The sequence below is a fragment of the Arvicanthis niloticus genome, chromosome 5 (genome assembly GCF_011762505.2).
Source record: "Arvicanthis niloticus isolate mArvNil1 chromosome 5, mArvNil1.pat.X, whole genome shotgun sequence".
Lineage (NCBI taxonomy): Eukaryota > Metazoa > Chordata > Mammalia > Rodentia > Muridae > Arvicanthis > Arvicanthis niloticus.
Window position 1 is genome coordinate 25,565,740 of NC_047662.1, and position 22,245 is coordinate 25,587,984.

The 22,245-nt window shown below is 48.8% G+C and overlaps 1 protein-coding gene across 7 annotated transcripts in view; it reads left to right on the forward strand.

Annotated features, from left to right (window-relative positions):
• Positions 1 to 2,626: 2,626 nt before the first annotated feature.
• Azin2 (antizyme inhibitor 2) overlaps positions 2,627 to 22,245 on the forward strand; it is a 31,742-nt gene continuing 12,123 nt past the window's right edge. Inside the window, exons 1-9 of one of the 7 annotated variants that reach the window (XM_034503631.2) lie at positions 2,627 to 2,765; positions 2,860 to 2,980; positions 3,519 to 3,715; positions 5,217 to 5,390; positions 15,002 to 15,174; positions 15,990 to 16,124; positions 16,768 to 16,933; positions 18,165 to 18,324; positions 19,636 to 19,748. In XM_034503631.2, the coding sequence (XP_034359522.1) occupies positions 3,611 to 3,715; positions 5,217 to 5,390; positions 15,002 to 15,174; positions 15,990 to 16,124; positions 16,768 to 16,933; positions 18,165 to 18,324; positions 19,636 to 19,748 (1,026 nt within the window). In that variant the 5' untranslated portion in view covers positions 2,627 to 2,765; positions 2,860 to 2,980; positions 3,519 to 3,610. The other 6 variants (XM_076934161.1, XM_076934160.1, XM_076934162.1 and 3 more) reach the window with 6 other exon arrangements.

The window sequence follows — 22,245 nt, forward strand, 5'->3', positions numbered from 1 at the left end:
AATGTTTGGGTGTGTTTCCCCTCCTCTGAGCCTCATCTTCTGAAGATTCTCCTATGGCTTTCAAAGTCCACCCCTTTCTGATGATTGATCTCAGGAGAACCTTGCTCCTTGAGAGAGAGGAAGAGGATTCATGGACAAGAACTGTAAGTCTGATGCTATAAATGACTGCTAGCTCTCAAAGCAGGGACCCATGAGTGACTCCTGTACAGGGGATACCCCTGTGCACAGAAACCACAAAGCTCCCAAGCAGAAGAACATAGAGGAAGCAGTTTGAACCCAGTTGGTTCACAGGGGTAAAGGAGGCCAGGCGGGCTGCTCAGTTGTCACGTGTGGCTCCTGAGGTGGGGATCAGGAAATGGCTTTCTCCGACTGCATGGTCCCACACTGCCTCAGTTGTGGACTATATTTTGATTAGGTTGTAAAATACGTCTTGGGGAGATACTGAGGTTGGACAGGAAGTGCCTCTGGCTTCAGAAAGCCTACAGCCCAGCAGGTGCATGGATGTTCATGGCCAATCAAGTTCTTAGCTCCACTAGTTTGAGACCCCGCTTTCACTGTGAAGCAAGCTCTCCCATCTGGATGACTATTCAATTGTCTTTTCCTGCCCCAGAACCACATTGTTTTCAAGACTACAACCAAATAAAATGTTTTGTGATATCTGGGGGAGGAAGTCCTTTTCTCTCCCTTTTTTGGTGATGGGGCCCCGTATATGTTAAGCACTGGGCTTTACCAAAGCTTCACACAAGCTACTTGCTTTTCTCTAAGAACATCCTGGCTCTGCTTTGGGAGGTGTTACAGATGGCTTTGTTTTGTTTCTCTCTTAAGACAAGGTCTCCTATAGCCCAGACTGGCTCTAAACTCCCCTTGTAGCCAAGGATGACCTTACACCTCTGATCCTTCTGTCTCCACTCCTACCCCCGAATGCTGCGATTATAGGGAAGTCCTAACATATCGTGTTTATTTAGTGCATGTGGAAATGCACTTTGTTAACTGAGTGACACCCTCAGCCTCACACTTCAAACAGTAGTTAAAAGGCAGTTTAATTCGGACTATCTATAGATTTCTACCAAATAAAACGTGGGATATTCTTGGCAGGTCAGTAGCATTTATGAGGTACTTATTATATGCTGAGGGCTTTCCTTCCTTCTTTATATTTTAAAAAAATGATTTATGAGTATGAATGTTTCACTTGCATGCATATGTGCATCACATTTGTGCCTGGTGACCAGGGAAGTCAGAAGAGAGTGTTGGATACCCTAGAACTGGAGTTAGGTGGAGTTCCCATGTGGGTAGTAGGAATTGAACCTGGTCCTTTGCAAGACCAACAAGTGCTCTTAACCTCTGAACCATCTCTCTAACCCTACCAAGGGTTTTTCTTAAAATTTGTAGGTTTTGTGTGTGTGTGTGTGTGTGTGTGTGTGTGTGTGTGTCAAGATTTCTCTGTGTAACCCTGTCAGTAGATCTCTCTGTAGGACAGGCTGGCTTCGAACTAAGAGATTTGCTGGGATTAAAGGCATGTGCCACCACGCCTGGCTTAAAACTTGTAAATTTTTAATGTAGTGTACATAACACATATAACTGGGCATTAATCATATGTGTATAATTCGAGGAACACACACACACTTCTGTACACACACACACACACACACACACACTTTTGTAACCATTACCAAGCACCCCAAAAGGTTCCTTTATGTCCCTTCCCAATCAGTAGCCACATGCTCAGAGACAAGCAGCATTCTGACTTCTACCGGGAGACCTCTCGAATTAGCTTCAAAGCAGCACTGTGTGCACGCTAAGCGCTCCAAGGAGCCCGGCTCTCAGTCTCTGTCCTCGGTGTGCACAAATCTGAGATGTTTTATCAGGCAAAAAAGTGGAAAGTAGGGGCAGGAATCTCAGCAACAGGTATTAAGGCTCAAAGGAAGGAGGGAGGGGTCAGACCGAGGCAAGGACTGTGAGTCCCATTGCGTTTCGGGCCGAGGAAGGCTCGATAGAGGAAGACATTACACTGGACTCTGATGGATGAGCAGGGATTTGTGTATAGAAGAGAAAACATGCTTTAAGTGAAATGCCACATTTCACCGGAGTCTGGTGGATTCTGAGAATGAAGAAGGGAGGCATCGTCCCGAGTTTGTGAAGCCACAAAAACCCTTTCTGAACACGTTTGAGCTGGCATTTGAGTTGGGAGTTTAAGATACCTGGAAGACGCGATTAAGTAAAAGGTCTTATTACAAAATAAGACAGGGAGAGGCTTGGGCTCCAAGGGAGGAGCCAGAACTTCACCAAGTGAGAAGCGGGGAGCCATTGACTTCAGCCAGGGGCAGAAAAGTTTTCCGGAGTCATTTTTTGAGACTCAGGACGCAGCATCTGCGGCTCGGACCACGTAGACGCCTAGGAGTCGAAGGATTTCCCCGCGTGGACCTCTGTGGACACGAGTCAGGCAGCTTGCCTAGACGCGCAGCTTTGCGGAGCAGCCTCGCAGGGCTGAATGCTTTATGTCCGAATCGACCAATGGGCTGGCGGCACCCGGTTGCCTTGGCTACGGAGCGGGCAGGGGCGGGGCCGGGGCACCGGGGCGGGGCTGGGGCGGGGCTTATATAAGCGAGAGGCGGGCGCAAGGCGGGGCGTGGGGTCGGTGGCTGCTGGGCGCGCGGGGCGCAGGCCGCGGGGCCGGAGCCGGGGGGAGCGAGCGAGCGGAGGCGCCGAGGATCCGATTCACTCGCTGGGGAGACCTATGGGCCGAAGCCGTGTAAATGCGTTTTAAGGCGAGTGCAGGAGATGGCTGGGGGGAGCCTCGGGGAGCGGGCGCCCTCGGCTTTGGGCGCTGACCCGTCCCCGGCCCCTCTTGCCTCCTCTCAGCAGGGGCCTCGGCTCCGCAACTGCCACTCCTCCTCGGGGTGTTGCACAAATTTCGAGGTCACCGGCGACCCCCCCTAGCAGCGCGCCTGGCTCTGGCCCCCGCGAAGGAGGACGGGGCTTGGTAAGGAGGCCTGGGGCTGGGGTGCGGGACCCCCGCCCTGCACTCGAGAGAGCAGTCCCGCGGACAGAACCCACCGGTGGCTGTTAGAGCATTCTTAGCATGTCAGAACCAATCTTTTATAAATGGGGAAAACTGACCCAAGGTCATGAAGCAGAGAGCAGACTCGAACTCAAGCTCACGGTTTTTGTTTGTTTGTTTGTTTGTTTGTTTATTTATTTATTTTTTGGCCCTTTAGGTAGGCGTGGTCCGGATTGGAGGAATCCTTCAGCTGGAAGGAGACTTCCCCACCTAGGTTTCTCAGATCTGTCCCCACACTTTCTTTTCTTTCCAATCCCAAATTTCAGAACTGGAAAAGAATTCCAGAACAATCCCATTTAATTGAGGCTCTAGCAGACACAACATCACCTTTCCCAGCGAACCTCAGGTTCTCAGGCTTGTGCTGGGGGTCAGAGCATGACTGGGCTGGAAACCTAGGGCTGGGGAGGTGAGGGATACAGCCTGTTCCCCAGCGGTCTCCTCCATCTCCCTCTCCCCACAGTGTGTTGCATACTTTCTAAGGCGGTGGCCGAGGCCGCCAGCGGTGCTCCAAGGCAGCAGTTTCATCCAGCTCCTGGGCTCTTCCTGCTCAGCATGGCTGGCTACCTGAGTGAATCAGACTTTGTGATGGTGGAGGAGGGCTTCAGCACCCGGGATCTGCTGGAGGAACTCACTCTGGGGGCCTCCCAGGCCACCACGGTGAGGGGATGGAAACGGGTGTGGGTTGGTTGCCTGTCGGAGACCCTCATTCTCTCATTTGGTATTGGTATTTACATGATAATTACTAGACTGCCCCCTTTATCCCCAATTCTTGGTCTTTGCCTCCCCCCCCCCCCATCTGCCCTTCCTGTGTTTCCTGACTTGAGAAAAGAATAGCGTCACCACTTTCACGGTCTCCCCAGCACTTCAGGTGGGAACCTCGGAATTCCTGCCTTCTGCTCTCTCCCCTCCTGCACGCAGGCATATCCAGCTCTGTGAAGCTCACCTTTAAGGCTCTAGAAACTTCACAGGAGAACCTCCTGCAACTCTCGCAACTCTCCTCTAGAACAGAATCCCACAGCAGCTCCCCGCTGCCACGGGACCCACAGCCGCACTTCTGGCTGTGTGCTCCCAGGCTTGTGCTCTGCTCTGTGAGAGCAGAGTCGCTGTGGATGTGAGGTGCTGTTTCATTGTGCCTTCGCTGGGCTGTGCCCTCAAGGGGCATTTTCTCCCCTTTACCTGTCTTCAGTGTTCCCTCCCTCCACGGTTGCCTTTTTCCTGATTTGCTTCTGGCTGGTTCTGTATTCTCTGCCTCCAGAGCCACTAACCTATTATGTAGAGAGTCCCATTTAGCATTTATTAAAGGGACTTGTAATTACTTAAGGGCTGTTTCTTTCCAGACCCAAGCCCTTTCAAGGTCTTTGGCCTTCTCTGCCTCAGTTATTATGTTGGATACTGAATGGGTATCCATTTTTTAAAAAAAGAAGTTGCACAAAAGGGAAAAGGAGTCCCAGGGAACGTTTACCACAGCCTCATCTGTGTCCGTGAGGACCAGGCATGGCTTGCAAGTGGGATGGGCACCTGTGTGACAGTGGCAGTGGGCAGTAAGCCACAGTGTCTGCCTTTTGTGGAGCAGACAGCTATATATATAGTTCTGCTGCTTTAAAAGAACATGCAGAATGCAGACAGAGAATTAAATGTTATGGATTAAAATTTATTATGCATAACACATATGTTATATATAACTATATGTACATATAACTATATATTATATAATATATATAATATATATGTAATATATAGTTATATCTATATAACTATATATATATTACATATATAGTTATATGTATATATAGTGTGGGGTATATATATATATATATTACATATATAGTTATATGTATATATAGTGTGGGGGGTAACATTTAAGGTAAATGACAGGAGATTGAGAACTTGCCAGACCTGACAGAGGGCATGGTGGGAAAACAGGCTTGGGGATGGGAAAGACAGACAGTGTATACAGTTGGCTTTAGCTGGACCGAGAGGAGGGACTGGAGCTGGTCACACAGCCTTAAATGTCAGCCTGAGATTGCCTTCCATCTTGGAGGACATGAGAGCCTCAGAAAGCTACAGCAGGGTACTGGTGTCCAATCTCCAGAAGGACTGTGGAAGGATACACAGGGAGGGAGCTGGGCCTCACTTCCGTTCGCCTCTTGCTGTGCAGGGCCAGGTGGCTGCCTTCTTCGTGGCCGACCTGGGTGCTGTAGTGAGGAAGCACTTCTGCTTTCTGAAGTACCTGCCTCGAGTCCGGCCTTTCTATGCTGTCAGGTGCAACAGCAGTCTGGGTGTGCTGAAGGTCCTAGCTGAGCTGGGGCTGGGCTTCAGCTGTGCCAACAAGGTGAGCCTCTGTCCTTCCTGCACGCGTAGCCTCGATGCTCACCAAATGTGGCCTTCCTGGTGTTGGGGACCTGTACTTGACTATGACCTTCTGCGAAGGACACCTACTTAAGAGAAGAGGAGGCTCTGGGGAGGAGGGAGGAAGAAATGGGTGGAACTTGTCAGCTCTGACGTCCCAAATAGGATCCTGAGATGTCTCTGGGCATATGGGTCACCTTTTAAATGGGTTTAGACATACATTTCTGTTTTATTATTATAACTTTTTTTTTTTAAGGATAGGGATTCATGTGGTCCAGGCTGACCTTAAACTCACTATGTAGCTGATGCTGGCCTTGAACTCCTGATTCTCCTAACTTCCATCCTCCCAAGTGCTGAGATGTATTATTTATCATACCAGGCTATTTTTCTTCTTTTTAAAGAAATACCTATATTTTAATTTTTCTACTTAGAAAAAAATTAATCTTAATAGCAATTTTAAAATGCCTTGGCTTAGAGCAGTAGGTACTAATCTTGTAATTACAAAACAAAACCAAACCACTCCTATGTGGCTGGATTTTTTCCCCCCTTTATAAGCTTAAAGTGTGACTGTGTTTTTCAGACTAATCTCCTCAGAGTTTTGTTGTTGTTGCTGAAGGCCGTCTTTCTAATTTGATTTTGTCTTGTTTATGTGCAGTCTGTAGTCCTGAGCTATGGTGAAGTAGTGGCTCTCTGGGTGGGGCTCGCAGAGTCTGGCACTGAGCAAGACAGAGTCTGCTCATTCATTGAGTTTCATCCATTTTGTTTTTGCTGGATTTAGAGCCTTCTCCCTTAAGTCTGTATCATTCATTCACTCAGCAAAATGCCATCCCAGCTGGGAGTTTCACTGTGAGTAAACAATATGAAGCCCCCTTTCATGGTGCTTTCTAGAAAATTAAACAATGAATGTGTGTGCTATTGTAGGTGGGAAGTAGCGAAGCTGGGTGAGGGGGTTGTACTTGGTTTGTTTGAAGCAGCGTCAGGCCCTGTGGACCCTAGGCTAGTCTAGAACTCACTGTTTACCACATCATGGCTTGGAGTACTCAGTCCTCCTGTCTCACCTCTCTAAATGCTGGGATTCCAGGAGGATTCATGTCACCACGCCTGGTTGGATTGCACTTTTAGATAGCAGTCCGAGGAAGGCTTCTCTGAGATTTCGAATTCACACTTGAATGAGGCAGCAGACTGAGCCAGGGGGAGAACGAGAGGAAGAACTTTCTAGGCAGAGGTCAGGGCCAGTGCCAAGCTCTGAGGAGGAAGTAAGCCTGCTGGGCCTGCCTTGTGATGTCAGCACCATCATTTTTCTGATGACTAGTAATGGCGGTTCTGAGATCAGCATCGTGACTGCGTGATGTGAGCAGCGTCCTTGAAAGACTTCTCGGAGGAGAAAGGACAGCTAGCCTGGGCAAGCTTATGGAGCTAGAGTGATTCCAAGCAAGGAAAACACATACATGCACTGGTGGGAGATGAGCAGGCAGGTTAACCTTTACTTGAAGGTTAACTGTTGTTCACTTGTGTTTCAGGAGTCTCCTCTTGGTCTTCTTTGCAGGCCTTGTTCTGTGTGTGTCTGCCATGAAGCCCAGTGAGGCAGAAGGCTTTGCTCCCCCTGCGGCCTTCCATAACACAGCACGTTCCTTACAGAGGCAGGGAGAGACAGGATCCTTTGGTTCCTCTGAACTAGGGTTGAAAAATAAAGCAAAGGCCCACTGACTAGATCCCTCAGTTTCAGGAAACTCAGGAGTGATGTGTCAGATCCTCTCATTTCGGGGGGTGGCTGCCAAAGGACAGAGTTGTGGGGTATAGAGTCTAGAAAAGCTCCAAAGACAGGAGAAAGGGGTATTCTGAGTGTATCTACCATTGGCTGGCTGCTGCTGGGTCAGGCTCCTTGCCGGGAGTTTTCTGCAAATGATCTCATTTTGGAAACAGCTTCATGAGGGTTTTCCTTTACTGGGAGGTCATTCTTTTACCTGGATTCTGACAACAGTCCCCGGAATACATATTTGATATATAAGGAAATGAGTCACAGAGGCTAAGCCACCCGCCCCAGTCGTGCCTTGGAAGATGCCAGCTTGAGGCTGGCACTGTGATCTCAGCCTCTCTTGGCTTCCCCTTTCCCAAGATTCTTGGAGAGGGTTGGCTGGGCAGTGTGGCTGTTCTCTCCCACAGTGGTGGGTCACCTAGATTGCTAGGTGTGTTTTACTTGAGTGGTGGCCTCTGGCACTTATAACCCAGGCTTACCATATGTTAGGCAAGCACAGTACCCCTGTTCCACATCACTAGTCACCCCTTCTAGGTGTTTTAAGGGTAGAGGCTGCCCTCTTCTGGTGGGTCACAGTGGGTGATCATGCTTTGCCGTATCATACCTTTCCGGACTTAGAACAAAGGCTGGGCATGAGCAATGGTTGGATGTACAGACAGACAGATAGACAATCAGGCCAGAGGCACAGGCTGCAACTCCCTCGGTGCTCTGAGCCTCCTCCTGCTTCCCAAGGGATTCTTGTCTCCTAGCCTCTTTCTAGATTCATGTGCTTCCCCCAGCCTACTCTCTTGCTCCCCCCTGTGGCTGAACACAGCAGAGCTGTCCGGTTTGGTTGTGCCTAAGAGTTTCTTCTAACATGGTACCCAGGGATCAGAGAGGATGCAGTGACTGTTAAAATTTTTTATTTAGGTAGGATCTTATGCAACTGAGGCTGGCCTGGAACTCTTTATCCTCTTAATTCACGTCGAGTGCTGGGATTACAGTCATAAATACACCACCATACACTACTTAATTGCTTTTCCTCCTCTTCCTCCTCCTCTTCCTCCTCTTCCTCTTCCTCTTCTCCTCTTCCTCCTCTTCCTCCTCCTCCTCTTCTTCCTCCTTCTCCCTCTCCTTCTTCTTCTCCTTCTTCTTTAAATTTTAGATAGAGTCTAACTATGTAGCTCAGGCTAGCCTCAAACCTGTAGCAGTGCTGAGATTGTAGGCATGAACACTGTTCCTAGATTCTGGTGAACACCTTATTTTAAACATGTTCACACAAGCCCAGCATGGTGGCACATGCTTGTAATTCCAGCACCCAGAAGGCTAACAGCAAGAGGATTGTTGTGATATGAGACTGGCCTGAGTTATATAACAAGAACCTACCTCAACACAACAACAAGAATTAGCAAATAAGAACAACCCCACAACCTGGTCCTTGTGAATATCCAAGTAGCATATTGATTTATCCACTCAAAGAGAACATGGAGATGCTGGTTATATGCCTTGGTAGAGGATCTGTGTTCTGGAGTTTGGTAGGGTTTAGAAACACAGACGCGGTTGACTGGAAACACAGTAAGCATCTTGTGACATGGAGATTGCCCATGGTGTAGACATTCCCAGTCACTTTAGCATGGAGGGTAAAAAAAAAAAAAAACGCGGGAAGCTTTCTGTGTGGATGTGTTTGGATCTAGTCAGGGGAACTTCTTTATCATCTTTTAACAGTTTTCAACCCAGCAAATATTCTCTTAAATTAGATCCATCAGTAATATAAGTTCCCAATTGAGAGAGAGAACGAGAGAGAGAAAGAGAGAGAGAGAGAGAGAGAGAGAGAGAGAGAGAGAGAGAGCCAGCAAGCTAGCTCGCTCTCTGGGCTTGCCTTCACCCTTAGAGAATACTTCTGAAGATCTGTCTTGTGCCTGTTTTTCTTGCTCTATCGTCTGCACAGGTTCTGGGTGCTGGCGCCTCCGAACCTGCTGCTTGGTATGGCCCAGCCCTCTCGACTAAGCTCTCCCACTGCCTTAAATGCTGTCTGTTCTCTGTTGCCTGCCTCCTTCGTTTGAATGGTCACTTAACACCTGTCCACTCATTTGGTGTACAGTCTCATTTCTTCACCCCCACATCCACCATGCCATCCTTCCTCCAGAGCACCTCCTCTGTCCTTTCTAGAGTGGCTTTGCTATTTCTCTCAGGTGATTGTGACAGGCATGGACTAGTCTCTCCAGCATCCCAAGAAATCTTTTCTTGGGTAGCCAGAATAAGCACTCAGACCTTTCACTTAAAATGCAAGGCTGACTCATTCCCTCCCTCCTGCCTTCTCTCCCCTCTGCTTCCACAGAATCTGTAATAGTCCAGGCTGGCCTTGAACTCCCAATCCTGCCTTAACTTCCACGTGCTCGTATTGCAGGTGTACATGGTCACATCTGGCTGTGTGTCTGTCCTTGGAACTCCTGACGCTGATGTTTCATCACACAGGGTTAACATGTAAACCCACACACTGCTTCCTGGTTCCTAGGTGGCTGGCTCTGCCCACATCCTTAGCCTTCATCATTCCCATGGCACAGAGCCCCACCCAGGCCACTCCAGCATTCTCAGCCCTCGGTTGGCCTTAGAACCTCTGCTAAACTGTAATCTCTGACCTGTCCAGGGCTCCAATGGGGGCTCCACTTGACTTTGACCCCTCGGGCTGTCTCTGGTCAGTCATACCCAAGGCTCCTCACTCCCTAGCATGCTGCATGTTTTATGCATTGGCCACTCTGCCATGGTTGTCTGTGCCTCCACCCCGCTAGCCTAAAAGCTCTGTAGAGTCAGAGATCCAGTCTTTATCCACCGATTGTTTTTTTCAACACTTGTTACAATCTGGGAAATTAATGGATGCTTAGGAGATGCCTGTCAGGGTAGGCTGAGCTCTGACTGTTAAGCTATATGACTTTGAATTAATGACTGAACCCTCCAAACCTCCAAATCTACCTCAAGGTGGTTTATGAAGATTAAATGTGAATGTATTGACTGGAATGCAGAGGCTGAATTAGAGCAAGCCTTCCCTGAGTGATGCTTTTGGTTTAAATATTTATGCCACACTTATTTAAATCACAGGCCCTCATGGGGCCACCTTTGTCTCTTTGCACCTTGTGTAGGGGGAGAGGGGACATTTTCATACTCACCCGGCCTTGGCGTGGTGACAGGTCTGCGTCTGGGATGTGAGCTGTGACAACCACAAGTCCAGCTCCGGAGCTGGATCTTTGTGACCCATGATGCCTCTGTCACTATTGGCAGATGGACCTCAGTGTGTGTGTGTGTGTGTGTGTGTGTGTGTACACGTGCGCGTGCATGTGCACGTGTGTGCTCGTGAATGTAAACTCAGCCTTCACCTCTGACAGTGGAGAGTGAGTACTGATGTTTGATGGTTATGGGCCTTTCAGGGATTAATGTGTGTAAACAACTAGTGCTGGAAACTGCTGGGTCAGAATTAGACTTACGATGGCTACAGATAGCACTTGTTTCTCCTGTCACGTCAAACTGGCTGACTCCTTTATTCATGGAGAGGCATGCGTGACGCTGGACCCTGGCTTTGTCATTTGCTGCACACGTAGCCTCTTCTCTTCTCTTCTCTTCTCTTCTCTTCTCTTCTCTTCTCTTCTCTTCTCTTCTCTTCTCTTCTCTTCTCTCCTCTCCTCTCCTCTCCTCTCCTCTCCTCTCCTCTCCTCTCCTCTCCTCTCCTCTCCTCTTCTCTCCTCTTCCCACCCCTCCGGTCCCCTCCCCTCCCCTTCCCTCCTCCCTTCTCTCTCCCTCTCTCTTTCTTGAAATACATTTCCTACTTTGTAGACCAGGCTGGATTCAGCTCTCAGAGATCTGCCTGCCTCTGCCTTCTGAGTACTGGGATTAAAGGCATGCATGTGCCTCTCCCACCAGCGCATAGCTGCAGAGCTTCTTTTTCATTCTTTATAACATTTTATTAATTTTGTGTACACGTGTGTGTGTGTGGGGGGGGCCTCACGTGCTAAGACCTCGCTGGCCTTGCACAGCTTCTCATACCCCCTGCGCGGGTTGTAAGGACCGAACAAAACAGTCCATCTAAGGCAGGTCAGAAAACTATGGGCAGTGAGCCAAATCCAGCCCACTCCCTGATTTCATAAGCTTTGACCAGATCACCATGCTAATTCATTTACGAGTTGTCAGTGGCTGGCTTGATAATCACTGTTGGAGTGACAGTTGGGTAGTGACAGACTGAATGGCTCAAGAAGTTGAAGCCAGTGACTCTACAGAGGATGTTTTCTAGCACTTGATGGAAAGCGTCTCATTTAGGACCTTCCTGTGGCAGGTGCTCAGTGAACATGGCTACCTAACACTCTGACATCGCCATCCACATCACTGATGCAGCAGGCACCTGAGCCATGATCAGGAAGGGCGAGGAAGAGCTGGGAGAGGGGCCTCAGTGCTGCATAAACCAGAACCCAGAATGGCTAAGGGTGTAGCACCTATAGAGAGTGCTTGCCCGGCATGCACAGGAGCCTGGGTTTGATCCGCAGCTACATAAGAAGTTCCACTTCAGCTCACATGGTGGATGGAGAATCTGACTCCACAGAATTGTCCTCTGACTTCCACATGTGTGCATGGCAGACACACACACATGTACACCCCCCCCAAACACCTATACATCCTATGCATAGGCAATAATAATAAAGTGATAAAAAATATTTAAAGTTTATTTCAAGGCCAGCATGAGATACATGATATCACCTCAGAAACCAAAATAAGAGTTGGCAGGATGACACAGTAGGTAAAAGCTGTTGCCACTAAACCCAACTCCCTGAGTTTGACCTCTGGGGCCCACAGGGTGGAAGGAGAGAGCCAACTCCTGAAAGTTGTCCTCTGACCTCTACACATTCCTCAAAATGTACACGTCATTAAAAAAAATTAAAAACAAACTCCCAAAACAACAGTATCCAAAAAGAAAAGACCCTGGGGGTTGGGGATGGGGAGAGAGAATGCATTCATTGGCATAGCACAGGCCTTTGGACTGACTGGGTGATGTGTGTCAGAAAGACCTGTGGCCTTGAAGACTTTCTCTTATGTCGGGTAATATATGTATGTGTATTTTACACGTGTGCATGTGTTCACACACACACACACACACACACACACACACACTGGACTGGCTAAACCAACCTAACAGAGGCTTCCACTCATTTTTCTTTTGTGTGTGTGTATGTGTTAAGAACAGCTGTGATCCTATCTCTTGGCAATGTCTAAGCACTCAACACATTGTTATTCATGTGGTCACCCTGATGTCCAGTAGATCGGTGGAACTTACTCCTTTTAACTGAAACAACATTCAGGTTGGACAATGTCTCACTGCCTCTCACCTCCAAAGCCCTGGACTTAACCATCCTACTCTCTGCTTCTCTGACTTTGGCATTTGTAGATTCCACATAGTTACTGCAGAGCCCGGGGCAGTGGCTCATCGGATACAGTGTTTGCCAGGCAAGCGCAAGGACCTGAGTTTGTAAAACAGTAGGCGATCAGGCTGTGGTTATGGTGTCAGTGCTAGGAAGGCAGAAGACCAGGAGCTCGCCGAACTTGCTCTCTAGACATTCTAGCCCCACCAGTGAGCTTCCAGGTTCAGTGAGGGACCCTGGCTCAGACAGGAAGGTGGTGAGTGACTGAGAAAGAAACTTAATGTAGGCCTCTGGCCGCCATATACGCGTGCACACACGCGCACCTGTACACATACACACAGACATGTATACACCATGCATTTACCCTACGCTAAGTGAGTTCATGCATTTTCCTTTTTGAGCCCAGTTCATTTCACTTGCACCAATGCTCCCCCCACCCCATGTTCATTCACGTTACAGATAGTAGAATTTCCTGCTTTCAAAGGAATGAATTGTATTCTGGGATATTTTCTTTCTCACGCATCCACGAACAGATGTGTAGGTTGATTTTGTGTCATGTCTATTGTGATTGGTGCTGTATTGAACAGGGGAGCATGGCCACCTCTTTGACTTCAAATCCTCTGGAGGTTACCCCTATGGTGTTTCTGTATCAAGTAGTGGTGTCACGATGATGCTTCATACACGGCTGTATTTTTTAAAATTTATTTATTTATATGAGTACACCATCAATATCTTCAGCCATACCAGAAGAGGTCATCAGATCTCATCACAGATGGTTATGAGCCACCATGTGGTTGCTGGAAATTGAACTAAGGACCTCTGGAAGAGCAGAGAGTAGTCTTAACCACTGAGCTATCTCTCCAGCCCTGGCGGTAAAGTGTTTTGATCACATTCATCTTGGTTCTGAAAGGGTTAAAATTTTCAAAAACTCCTAACAAGCTGAGCAGAACCAAGAGTGCAGGTCAGCTTGATAGTGAGCTCTGTGTTTCAGGAACTTGGCTGACCACAAGATAGATGGTTAGTTACGAATAGGCTCTTAGAGAATAGCCCATACAAAATGTTCCCCATGACTGTTCCTTGGACCCTGTCACAAACTGAATAATGGGCTGAGACTTTCCACATGTACTCTCCAATAACCCTCCTTTACTCCCCCTGGGCTGTGGTTTCCCCCCTGAGTTGTGGTTTTTGGCTTTAATTTCTCTCTGTCTCCAAAGCCCCGGGGTCAGACCCCATTGCCCCTGGGCTACAGGTCTTGACCTCAACATGTTGATCGAAATATACCTCTTGCTGATTGCATCAAGTTTGGTGTCTTGTGAGTTAATGGGTGGCTATGAATTCCTGAGGCTTGGGTGAGGTCCTCCCTTCAAGGGGGCCTTACAGTTCCCTCTGTTTTCTCTCTCTCATTTCAGTGGGTCCTCATTCCTCTTTCTCTTCCCAAATAGTCTTTTGTTTTCTTTTTTCTTTTTTCTTTTTCTTGGTAGGGGGAGGGCCTCACTATGTAGCCCTGTCTGGCCTAGAACTCACTATGACCAAGATGGCCTCAAACACAGAGATCTGACAGCCCTGGTCTTATAGGTCTTGTGTGGGTAATCACAGATGCCGAGTATTTTTCATACTCTTTATATACTATTTCCCAAGCAATATTCATTAAACATCCCGGTTTGTCAGACGCCAGTGAATGTGTGCGTAAGTTAGAAACTGTGCGTCCCTGTCCTTTTATAAAAAAATGACTTATTTATTTCTATCCATATGGATGTTTTGCCTACATGTATGTCAGTGCACCAAGTGCAGGCCCGGTGCCTGCAGAGCATCCTCTGGAACTGGTGTTATGAGCGGTTGTTAGCTGCCATGTGGGTATGGGGAACTGAGTCTAGGTCCTCCACGAGCGCAACACGTGTGCTTAACGGCTGAGCAGTCTCCGCAGCCCAGGCACCGCCCTTTAAAGGCATTTACCTTTTGGAATAAATACACTGATTGTGTTAGAATGAGATTTTTCTGCTTTCAGGGAGTTAGAATAAATATGCAAGTATGCCCTGTCTTTGTCATGAATTGTGTAGTACACCACTCTCGTGTCTATCCATGGCAGCCCTGCAGTCAGAGAATGGATAACGAGTGTGACATGATTGTTGTGTGTCTGCTGTCTTAAAGAGCTGCCACAGTGGTAGTTAGTACACGCCTTTATTCCTAGCACTCAAGAGGCAGAGACAGGGAGATCTCTGAGTTCAAGGCCAGCCTGATCTACAAAGCCAGTTTCAGGGCAGCCAGGGATATGCAGAGAAACCTTGTCTCAAAAAAACCAAACAACAACAAAAACAAAAAACAAAAAAACATCCCCCCCCCCCCCAAATCTAGCCAACCAACCAACAAATAGAAAAGAGCTGATGCGCCAGTGTATAGTTAGGAGCAAGCTAACACCGGCTCTGCTGGGGCCGCCTCCCCACCACCTTTGGAACTTTACAGGCAGAGATGGAGTTGGTCCAGCATATTGGTGTCCCTGCCAGTAAGATCATCTGTGCCAACCCCTGTAAGCAAGTTGCACAGATCAAGTATGCTGCCAAGCACGGGGTGAGGTTGCTGAGCTTCGACAATGAAGTGGAGCTGGCCAAGGTGGTCAAGAGCCACCCCAGTGCCAAGTAAGCTGAGGGCCACTTCCGTAGGGAGGCTGGGCTGAGGGGGAGGAGAGGGGAGGGGGAGGGGAGGGGGAGGGGAGGGGGAGAGGGGAGGAGCTGTGAAGAGGTCCTCACCCTGGATGCTCCTTGGATTGCATCACACTCACAGGAGGGTGGGGTGGTGCTCTTGCCAGATCCAGGCAGAGCTGTTGTAGCCCTAGGCAGAAAAGGCCCAAGGGATTTCAAAGATCAAGAATCCCCAGCGTCAGAAAAGATGACATTTGAGGTGGGCTTTGAGGAATGAGTGGATCTGGGGAGGTGTGGACAGCCAAGCAAATGTGTAAGTGTTGGTAGACAGCATGGACCATCTAAGGGATACGCGCAAGCATCATGTTGCTTGAACAGCTTGTGCAATGGATACAGGATATTTTAACGTTGGTCACGGGAGGGTCGTGGGAATGGATGTTTTGCTCTGGCTGTGACTGTTACTAACCCTCAGGGGTCTGAGGGAATGGTAGGGTGTTCAGGAGCCATTCTGGTTCACCCAAAGCACAGCACCCCACATGTTTGAGGATTCTCCTTAGGATTTTTTTTTTTTTTTTTTGACACGTGGTTCCCTCTGTGTGATGTCTGAAAATTTAGGAAACCTGCCTGGTATGGAGTTGAATGAGAAGACCTGAGTCACCTGGACTGACAAGTGCCTCAGAAGTCGGTTGGCAGTGCAGGGTGACCTAGAAGGGCTGTGTGGTTCCCAGCCCACCAGTCCAAAGAGGAGCAGCTGGGCATGGCAGTGGGGGGAGGGGTGGCTCACTCAGCAGGATCGCCTCTTTTCTCCACAGGATGGTTCTGTGCATCGCTACCCAGGACTCCCACTCTCTGAATCACCTGAGCCTGAGGTTCGGGGCGTCACTGAAATCCTGCAGACATCTGCTAGAGAATGCCAAGAAGAGCCATGTGGAGGTGGTGGGTGTGAGGTGTGTGCACTGGGAGCCAGCCACCACCACGCCCAGGCCAGACTCACTACCCTTTCCCCAGGAATTATTTGTGGACATCCTGGGCCTTTAGCTGGGCTTGCAGTTTTGCCACCAGAGGGTGTCCTCTCTTTAGAAGGAAGGCTTATTGGCATTTCTTTCTATAGTTCCACAGTCCCCAGAGGGTCTTATCCCAGGAGGTTCTTCCCAGGGACATGGCTTCGGGGGGGGGGGTTCTGCATGCTTATAAGCCAGAGACCATAGCCGTGCTATGGAGATGTTTCCGTTCGTGCAGAGAGATAGGGCCACTTCTCTAGTATGATTTAATCTGTACTTCAGGTTCCATGCCCAGAGCCTTTCCACACCCTCGAACAGTAAGGGCTTTTCTCCCCAGACTGTAGATGGCAAGACGTAAATAAAGCAAGCCTAGCGACTTCCCCTGGCCACATGATACCTTGGGACTCCAGCTCTCATCCCAAATGGTTTCTCTCTAGAGAGGTATGGAGGGATGGGAGAAGTGCTTCCTCTGCTGCTAGCTTCCCACATAGCCCTCTGTAGCCTAATGTTCCAGGCCTTAGTCATTGCATCTGTAACATGGGGCTACCTGGACCTTGTATGTAAGCCAAGGCTCTTCCTCCCTTCCCAGTTTTCACATTGGCAGTGGCTGTCCTGACCCTCAGGCCTATGCCCAGTCCATCGCGGATGCCAGGCTTGTGTTTCAAATGGGCGCGGAGCTGGGCCACACGATGAACATCCTGGACCTTGGTGGTGGCTTTCCTGGCTTAGAGGGAGCCAAAGTGAGATTTGAAGAGGTAACTGCGTGGTCAAGTGTGGTTTGATGGTTATTTTGTGGTGGGGGAAGGGCATGGTGAGTGTATAAGGCCACTGTGCATTACCTCTGGCCCAACTGTCAACACCTTGAACTTGGTGGATTTTATTGCTATTTATTAACCCTGTGTTGTGGCTCAGCTGGACTTACAGACTATGTCACTTCCCAAGTCCACAGCAGAGCTGGCTGTACCGCAGCTCTGCCTGACTCCAGCCCATGCACTTAGCTAGAGGCTCAGGCAAGGTATATTTACTTACCATGAACTCTACAGTGGCCTGAGTATGTGTGCCTTATTTGCCCTCCAATGGGCTGGTAAGAAACCTGGTGGTAAGGGCAAGGAAGGAAAACCAACCTTTGTTTTGCTCACTTTACAGTCAATATAAATGTGTTGTAGCAGTGATTCCCATTCTGACCTCTAGGGGCGAATCTCCTTAGTAGTGCAATACTTCTCGAGTCTCTGTGTGAAGTGATCCAGAGAAGGCTCCGGGTGTCCCAGGAATTAGCCTTAAAACTGAAATTGTGGCCTTGTACATAGAAGTCCAGTGGACTTCCCAGTGCTCAGATTGGCTGGGTATGATGAAAACATTTATTCATGTGGGTAGGACACTCAGAATCCATTGAGTGCAACAGGTTATAAAAATATACACGTGCTGGGGACAGAATCATATGCTTATAATCCCAGCACTTGGGAGGTGGATGTAGGAGGTCAGGAGTTCAAGGCCAGCATGGGCTACAATAACTAACCTTTCTCCCATAAGACAAGACAAAACAAAACAACACAACAAAAACCTCCAAGCCCACACAACTCAGTTGTGTTTGTTTGCATAAAAATGAAAGGAGTCCCTCTAAACATTCTCAGTGAAGAGGCTCACCCACAGGTGACAGATGACAGATGACAGATCTAGCTTTGTGCGTTTGTTTTTTGTTTTGTTTTTGTATTTGTTTTCCTGGAATCTAACCTACTATTTAACATGCTAGTTGTTTATGGAGGAAGGATCCCTGCTCAGGAACCTGGAATCTGAGCACCCACATTATAGGAGAGAATACCCCTTTCTATGTGAGATTATCTAGAGGAGTGAGCTACACGAGGTCCTCACTCCAGCTCTGCCCCAGCCTCGCCCTTCCTGGCTAGCTGTCACCCAGCTACCAGCTGGGACCTTTCCACTGCCAGATTCTTCTCGAAATCTCATAGTCCCGCACGTTCTTCTCTCCAGATGGCCTCAGTGATTAACTCAGCCTTGGACCTGTACTTCCCTGAGGGCTGCGGTGTGGACATCCTTGCTGAGCTGGGGCGCTACTATGTGACTTCTGCCTTCACTGTGGCCGTCAGCATCGTTGCCAAGAAGGAGGTTCTGGACCAGCCCAGCAGGGAGGGTAGGTGGGGTGCCAGATGGGCATCAGAGCCCAGTTCTTCCCTGAAGCTGAGACAGTGGCCAGCTAAGCAGGGGTGGAGTCTTCTGGAGAATGGGCCTTTACTATAGGGAAAGTTGCAGTCAGTTCCCCTCACCCCAAAGACAATTTTATCCCTTTACTCCAGTGGTTCTCAGCCTTCCTAATGCTGCAACCCTTTAATACAGTTCCTCACGTGGTGGTGACCCCTACCATAAAATTATTTTCATTGCTACTTCACAGATGTAATTTTGCTACTGTTTTAAATAATAATGTGAGTATCTGATATTTCCCATGGTGTTAGCAGACCCCTGTGAAAGGGTCACTTGACCCCCAAAGGGGTCTTGAACGACAGGTTGAGGACTGCTGCTTTTATGGATGAGAAATGGAGTCAAGGAGAATGTAAATGAACAGGTTAATGCGTAGCTAGAGGTGAGCTTGCATCTGACGCCATGTCTGCCTCTACTCATCCTTTCTCATAACCTCATGAAAACATTTGTTCATGCAGGCCAGAACATAGTCAGGGACAGGTTAAGTAATCAGTTCCGGGACACAGGGTTGATAAAGAGCAGTGCTGGCGTTCAAGTTTAGCTCAGGCTGACTCGGAGCTCACGTACCCACACCAACGGCATCACGTGACTCAGAGCTCACGTGACCACACAACTGGCATCAGTGACTTCTCTGTCCTTCCAGATAGACCACGCTTCCCACAGGGATCCGTCAGAACCCCATGAGTGACCGGTGTCAGTGAATCTGATTTTGGGCTTTGCCCTATGCTCCAGGCCCTTCACACCGGAGAGCCTCACAGTGCTGTGCTCTTCCTCAGATAGAGCTCGTTGGGGCTCCAGCGTGGGGGCTCCAGGCAGCGTGGTCAGTTCGTGTGCATATGTGCATTCCTGCTTTCTCCTGACCTCTTATAGCCTTGGGGGCTATCCTACCTAGTGTGGCTAGCCCGCCTGGTTCCTTGGAGCACACCTCCTCCCTGTCTCGTGCTTCTGAGAAAGTGACTTAATGTCCTGCTGACCTGAGTTTTGGTGAGCTGTCTTCCTGCTTTTCCTGGGGCCTCGAGGGGCTCAGAGGCGACAGGGAATTATGGCATCTTGACTCAGAAGTGGATCCATGTCACCAAAAAGATGGCTTTTAGTGGCTTTTGTTGCAGGGTCTATCTCATAGCTAGAAAGGGCAACCCTTTGCCACACAGCCCTCTCCTTACTGGGCTCACTGTGGTGCCAGCGTCTGACTCCCAGGCCCCTCACATTCTGCTTGTGTGGCCCCTGTTCTCTCCCTTCCTCGCAGAGCAAACCGGCGCAGCCCCTAAGAGCATCGTGTACCACCTTGATGAGGGCGTTTATGGGGTCTTCAACTCAGTCCTGTTTGACAACACCTGCCCCACCCCCGCCCTGCAGAAGGTGAGCCCACCCCTGTGAATGTGCCGCTGCCATCCTGTGCGTATGATTTTATCTAACTCTTATTTAATTAGTCTTTGTGATGCTGGGGCTCAAACCGGAGGCCTCAGAAATGCCAAGTCGTGCTGACCATGACTGTCACCGAGCTGTGTTCCCAGAGTGTAGCTCAGCGGTAGAGAACTTGACGAGCACACAAGAGGCCCTGGGTTCAACGCACACTAAAATGGTTTAAAAAAATAGACAAAAGATCTAGGCATGGGACGTAATTAGAATCTCAGCCCTCAGGATATGAGTTCAAGGTCAGCCTAGACTTCATAGAACCTGTCCAAAATGATGATGATGATGATGATGATGGTGATGTAAGGGTGAAATTAATGCTCGTAGTCTTTACATGCAGAATGTTGTATTTCTTTTCATTCTTTTAGAAAACACAAAGTACTTGTTTTCATAACATTGGAGTGATGTTGCTTCGTAATTCTCGTTTTCATTTCCATGGGGCGTAGCTATTGCTGTGCCGTTGACTCAGTTTACAATGTTTCTTTGTGGTTATGTAGTACTTCAGTCAGGATAGACCTGGCTGCTTGGCTTCCTGTTTCCAGCTCTGAGTGTCTTGACAGATATCTGTGATTCTCCGCCTGCCGTTAGTCCCTGGAGCTTGACTGTGTAGATTTTTATGAACAGGGGAACCAGAGCAACAAAGCACATGGGCCTCCCAGCTTTAGTGTGCACAGTGGATCGGGAGAGAAAATGAGACAAGGCTGCCTGTGTCTGTATCCTCAAAGCTCAGCATCTCCACAAGGCCCTCTCCACACCTTACCCCATGGCAGGCAGGGGGAGCTCATCTTTGCCTCATTCAGGGGCCTCCCCATGGTGCACTGGCCTTGTGAGGTCTCGTTCCAAAGTCAACTATGGTTTCCAGTCACAGCTGTGACTGAAGAAGCCTCCCTGATGCTCAGAGGAATCCAGTCTTTTACATTCTGTATTTTTGTGGCAGTCCACATCCTACTAGTCAGACTTAGAGACCAGGTTAGACCAGGTTAGACTGGGCCAGCCTAGTAGCTTACTATTTCCAGTTCCTATTTCCTACTTAAAAAATATGTTTTACTTATTCTTTGACCATTTCATACATGTCAATAACATATCTTGATCATTTATACTCCCAGTCCCCTCCTCTGACCCCACATCCCAATGCACTCTACGACCTCTGTCACGCCCCCAGCCTTTATAACCCATTGAGTCCAAGACTGCTGCCTGCTGGGATGCTGACTGATCTTGGTGGCTGGTCTTGTGCAGGTAACCTCGGCTGTAATGAGTTTATGAGTACAAAAGCCAGTTTCGAATCTCTGTGATGGTGAGAACAATAAAGAGGCGTCTCGGGCCTAGGTAAAGAGCATGGACAGTGTTCTCAACCTACGGGTCCCGACCCCTCGGGGGTCACAGGGATCAGATATCCTGCATATCTGATATTTACATCACAACTCATAATAGTAGCAAGATTACAGTTAGGAACTAGCACAATGTTTTTATGGTTGGGGGTCAACACAACATGAGGAACTGTATTAAAGGGTTCCAGCATTAGGAAGGTTGGGAACCACTGCTCTAGACAAAGATTTAGAAAGCGCTTTGTCAGTGTGACTGTTTAGAAAGACAACAGTAATTGGCTTCCCCCTAAAGTCTCTGACGTCTGAGCTGTGGGCCTCTGATCAGGTCTACAGTACTGGGCATGGCATGAATCCCTTCTGAGGGTCAGGCCTTAGTAAGGTTTTGGTTTTGGTTTTGCCACAGGATTTTCCTGTGTCTCACAGACACCTCAGGTTAAACTTGCTCAGCTCTGAACTCTTAATTTCCAGTACATAGCTCCTTCTCTCAGTGGTCAGCTAGGCTGAAGGACTTGGCATGGTGGGTTCTTGTCTTCCCTGTGCTCCCTATGGAGTACACCTGCAGTTCTTGATTCTAGATCCCCAAACCATTTGAGTTTATCTCCTTTTTTCCTGTTGTCACCATTGTGTGGGGCCACCCTCTGTTTGAGCCACCCAAGCGACCATCTGGCCCCTCTGCTCTGGCCCCTCCTCTGGCCCCCTCCTCTGGCCCTTCCTCCTGCCTGCTTAGCATCCATTCACTACAATGTAGAGAAAGTCACTCTTTCCACCCCCTCCCTTCCCCCACCCCCTTTAAAGACAGGATCTTGCTGTGTTGCCCATGGTGGCCTCCTGTTTTAGCCTCCTGAACATGGGACTGCCACAGCAGTGTGTCACTGCTGGAACCAAACAGACTTTGGAAACGTGGGTAGTCAGAAAGGGGAAAGCCCGCTACCCTAATGAACTCTGCTCACCATCCTGGCCCCTCTCATGCTGAGTGCACACGCCTCATTGCTGCCTGCGTCATGGATGTACTGGGAACAGTTGATATTATGTGCTTATAGCCATGGTTTCTGTGTTAAGCATTTCACACGTCATTACTCTCAATTCTTGTAAGCATCTTATTGATCTCATTTTCTGAT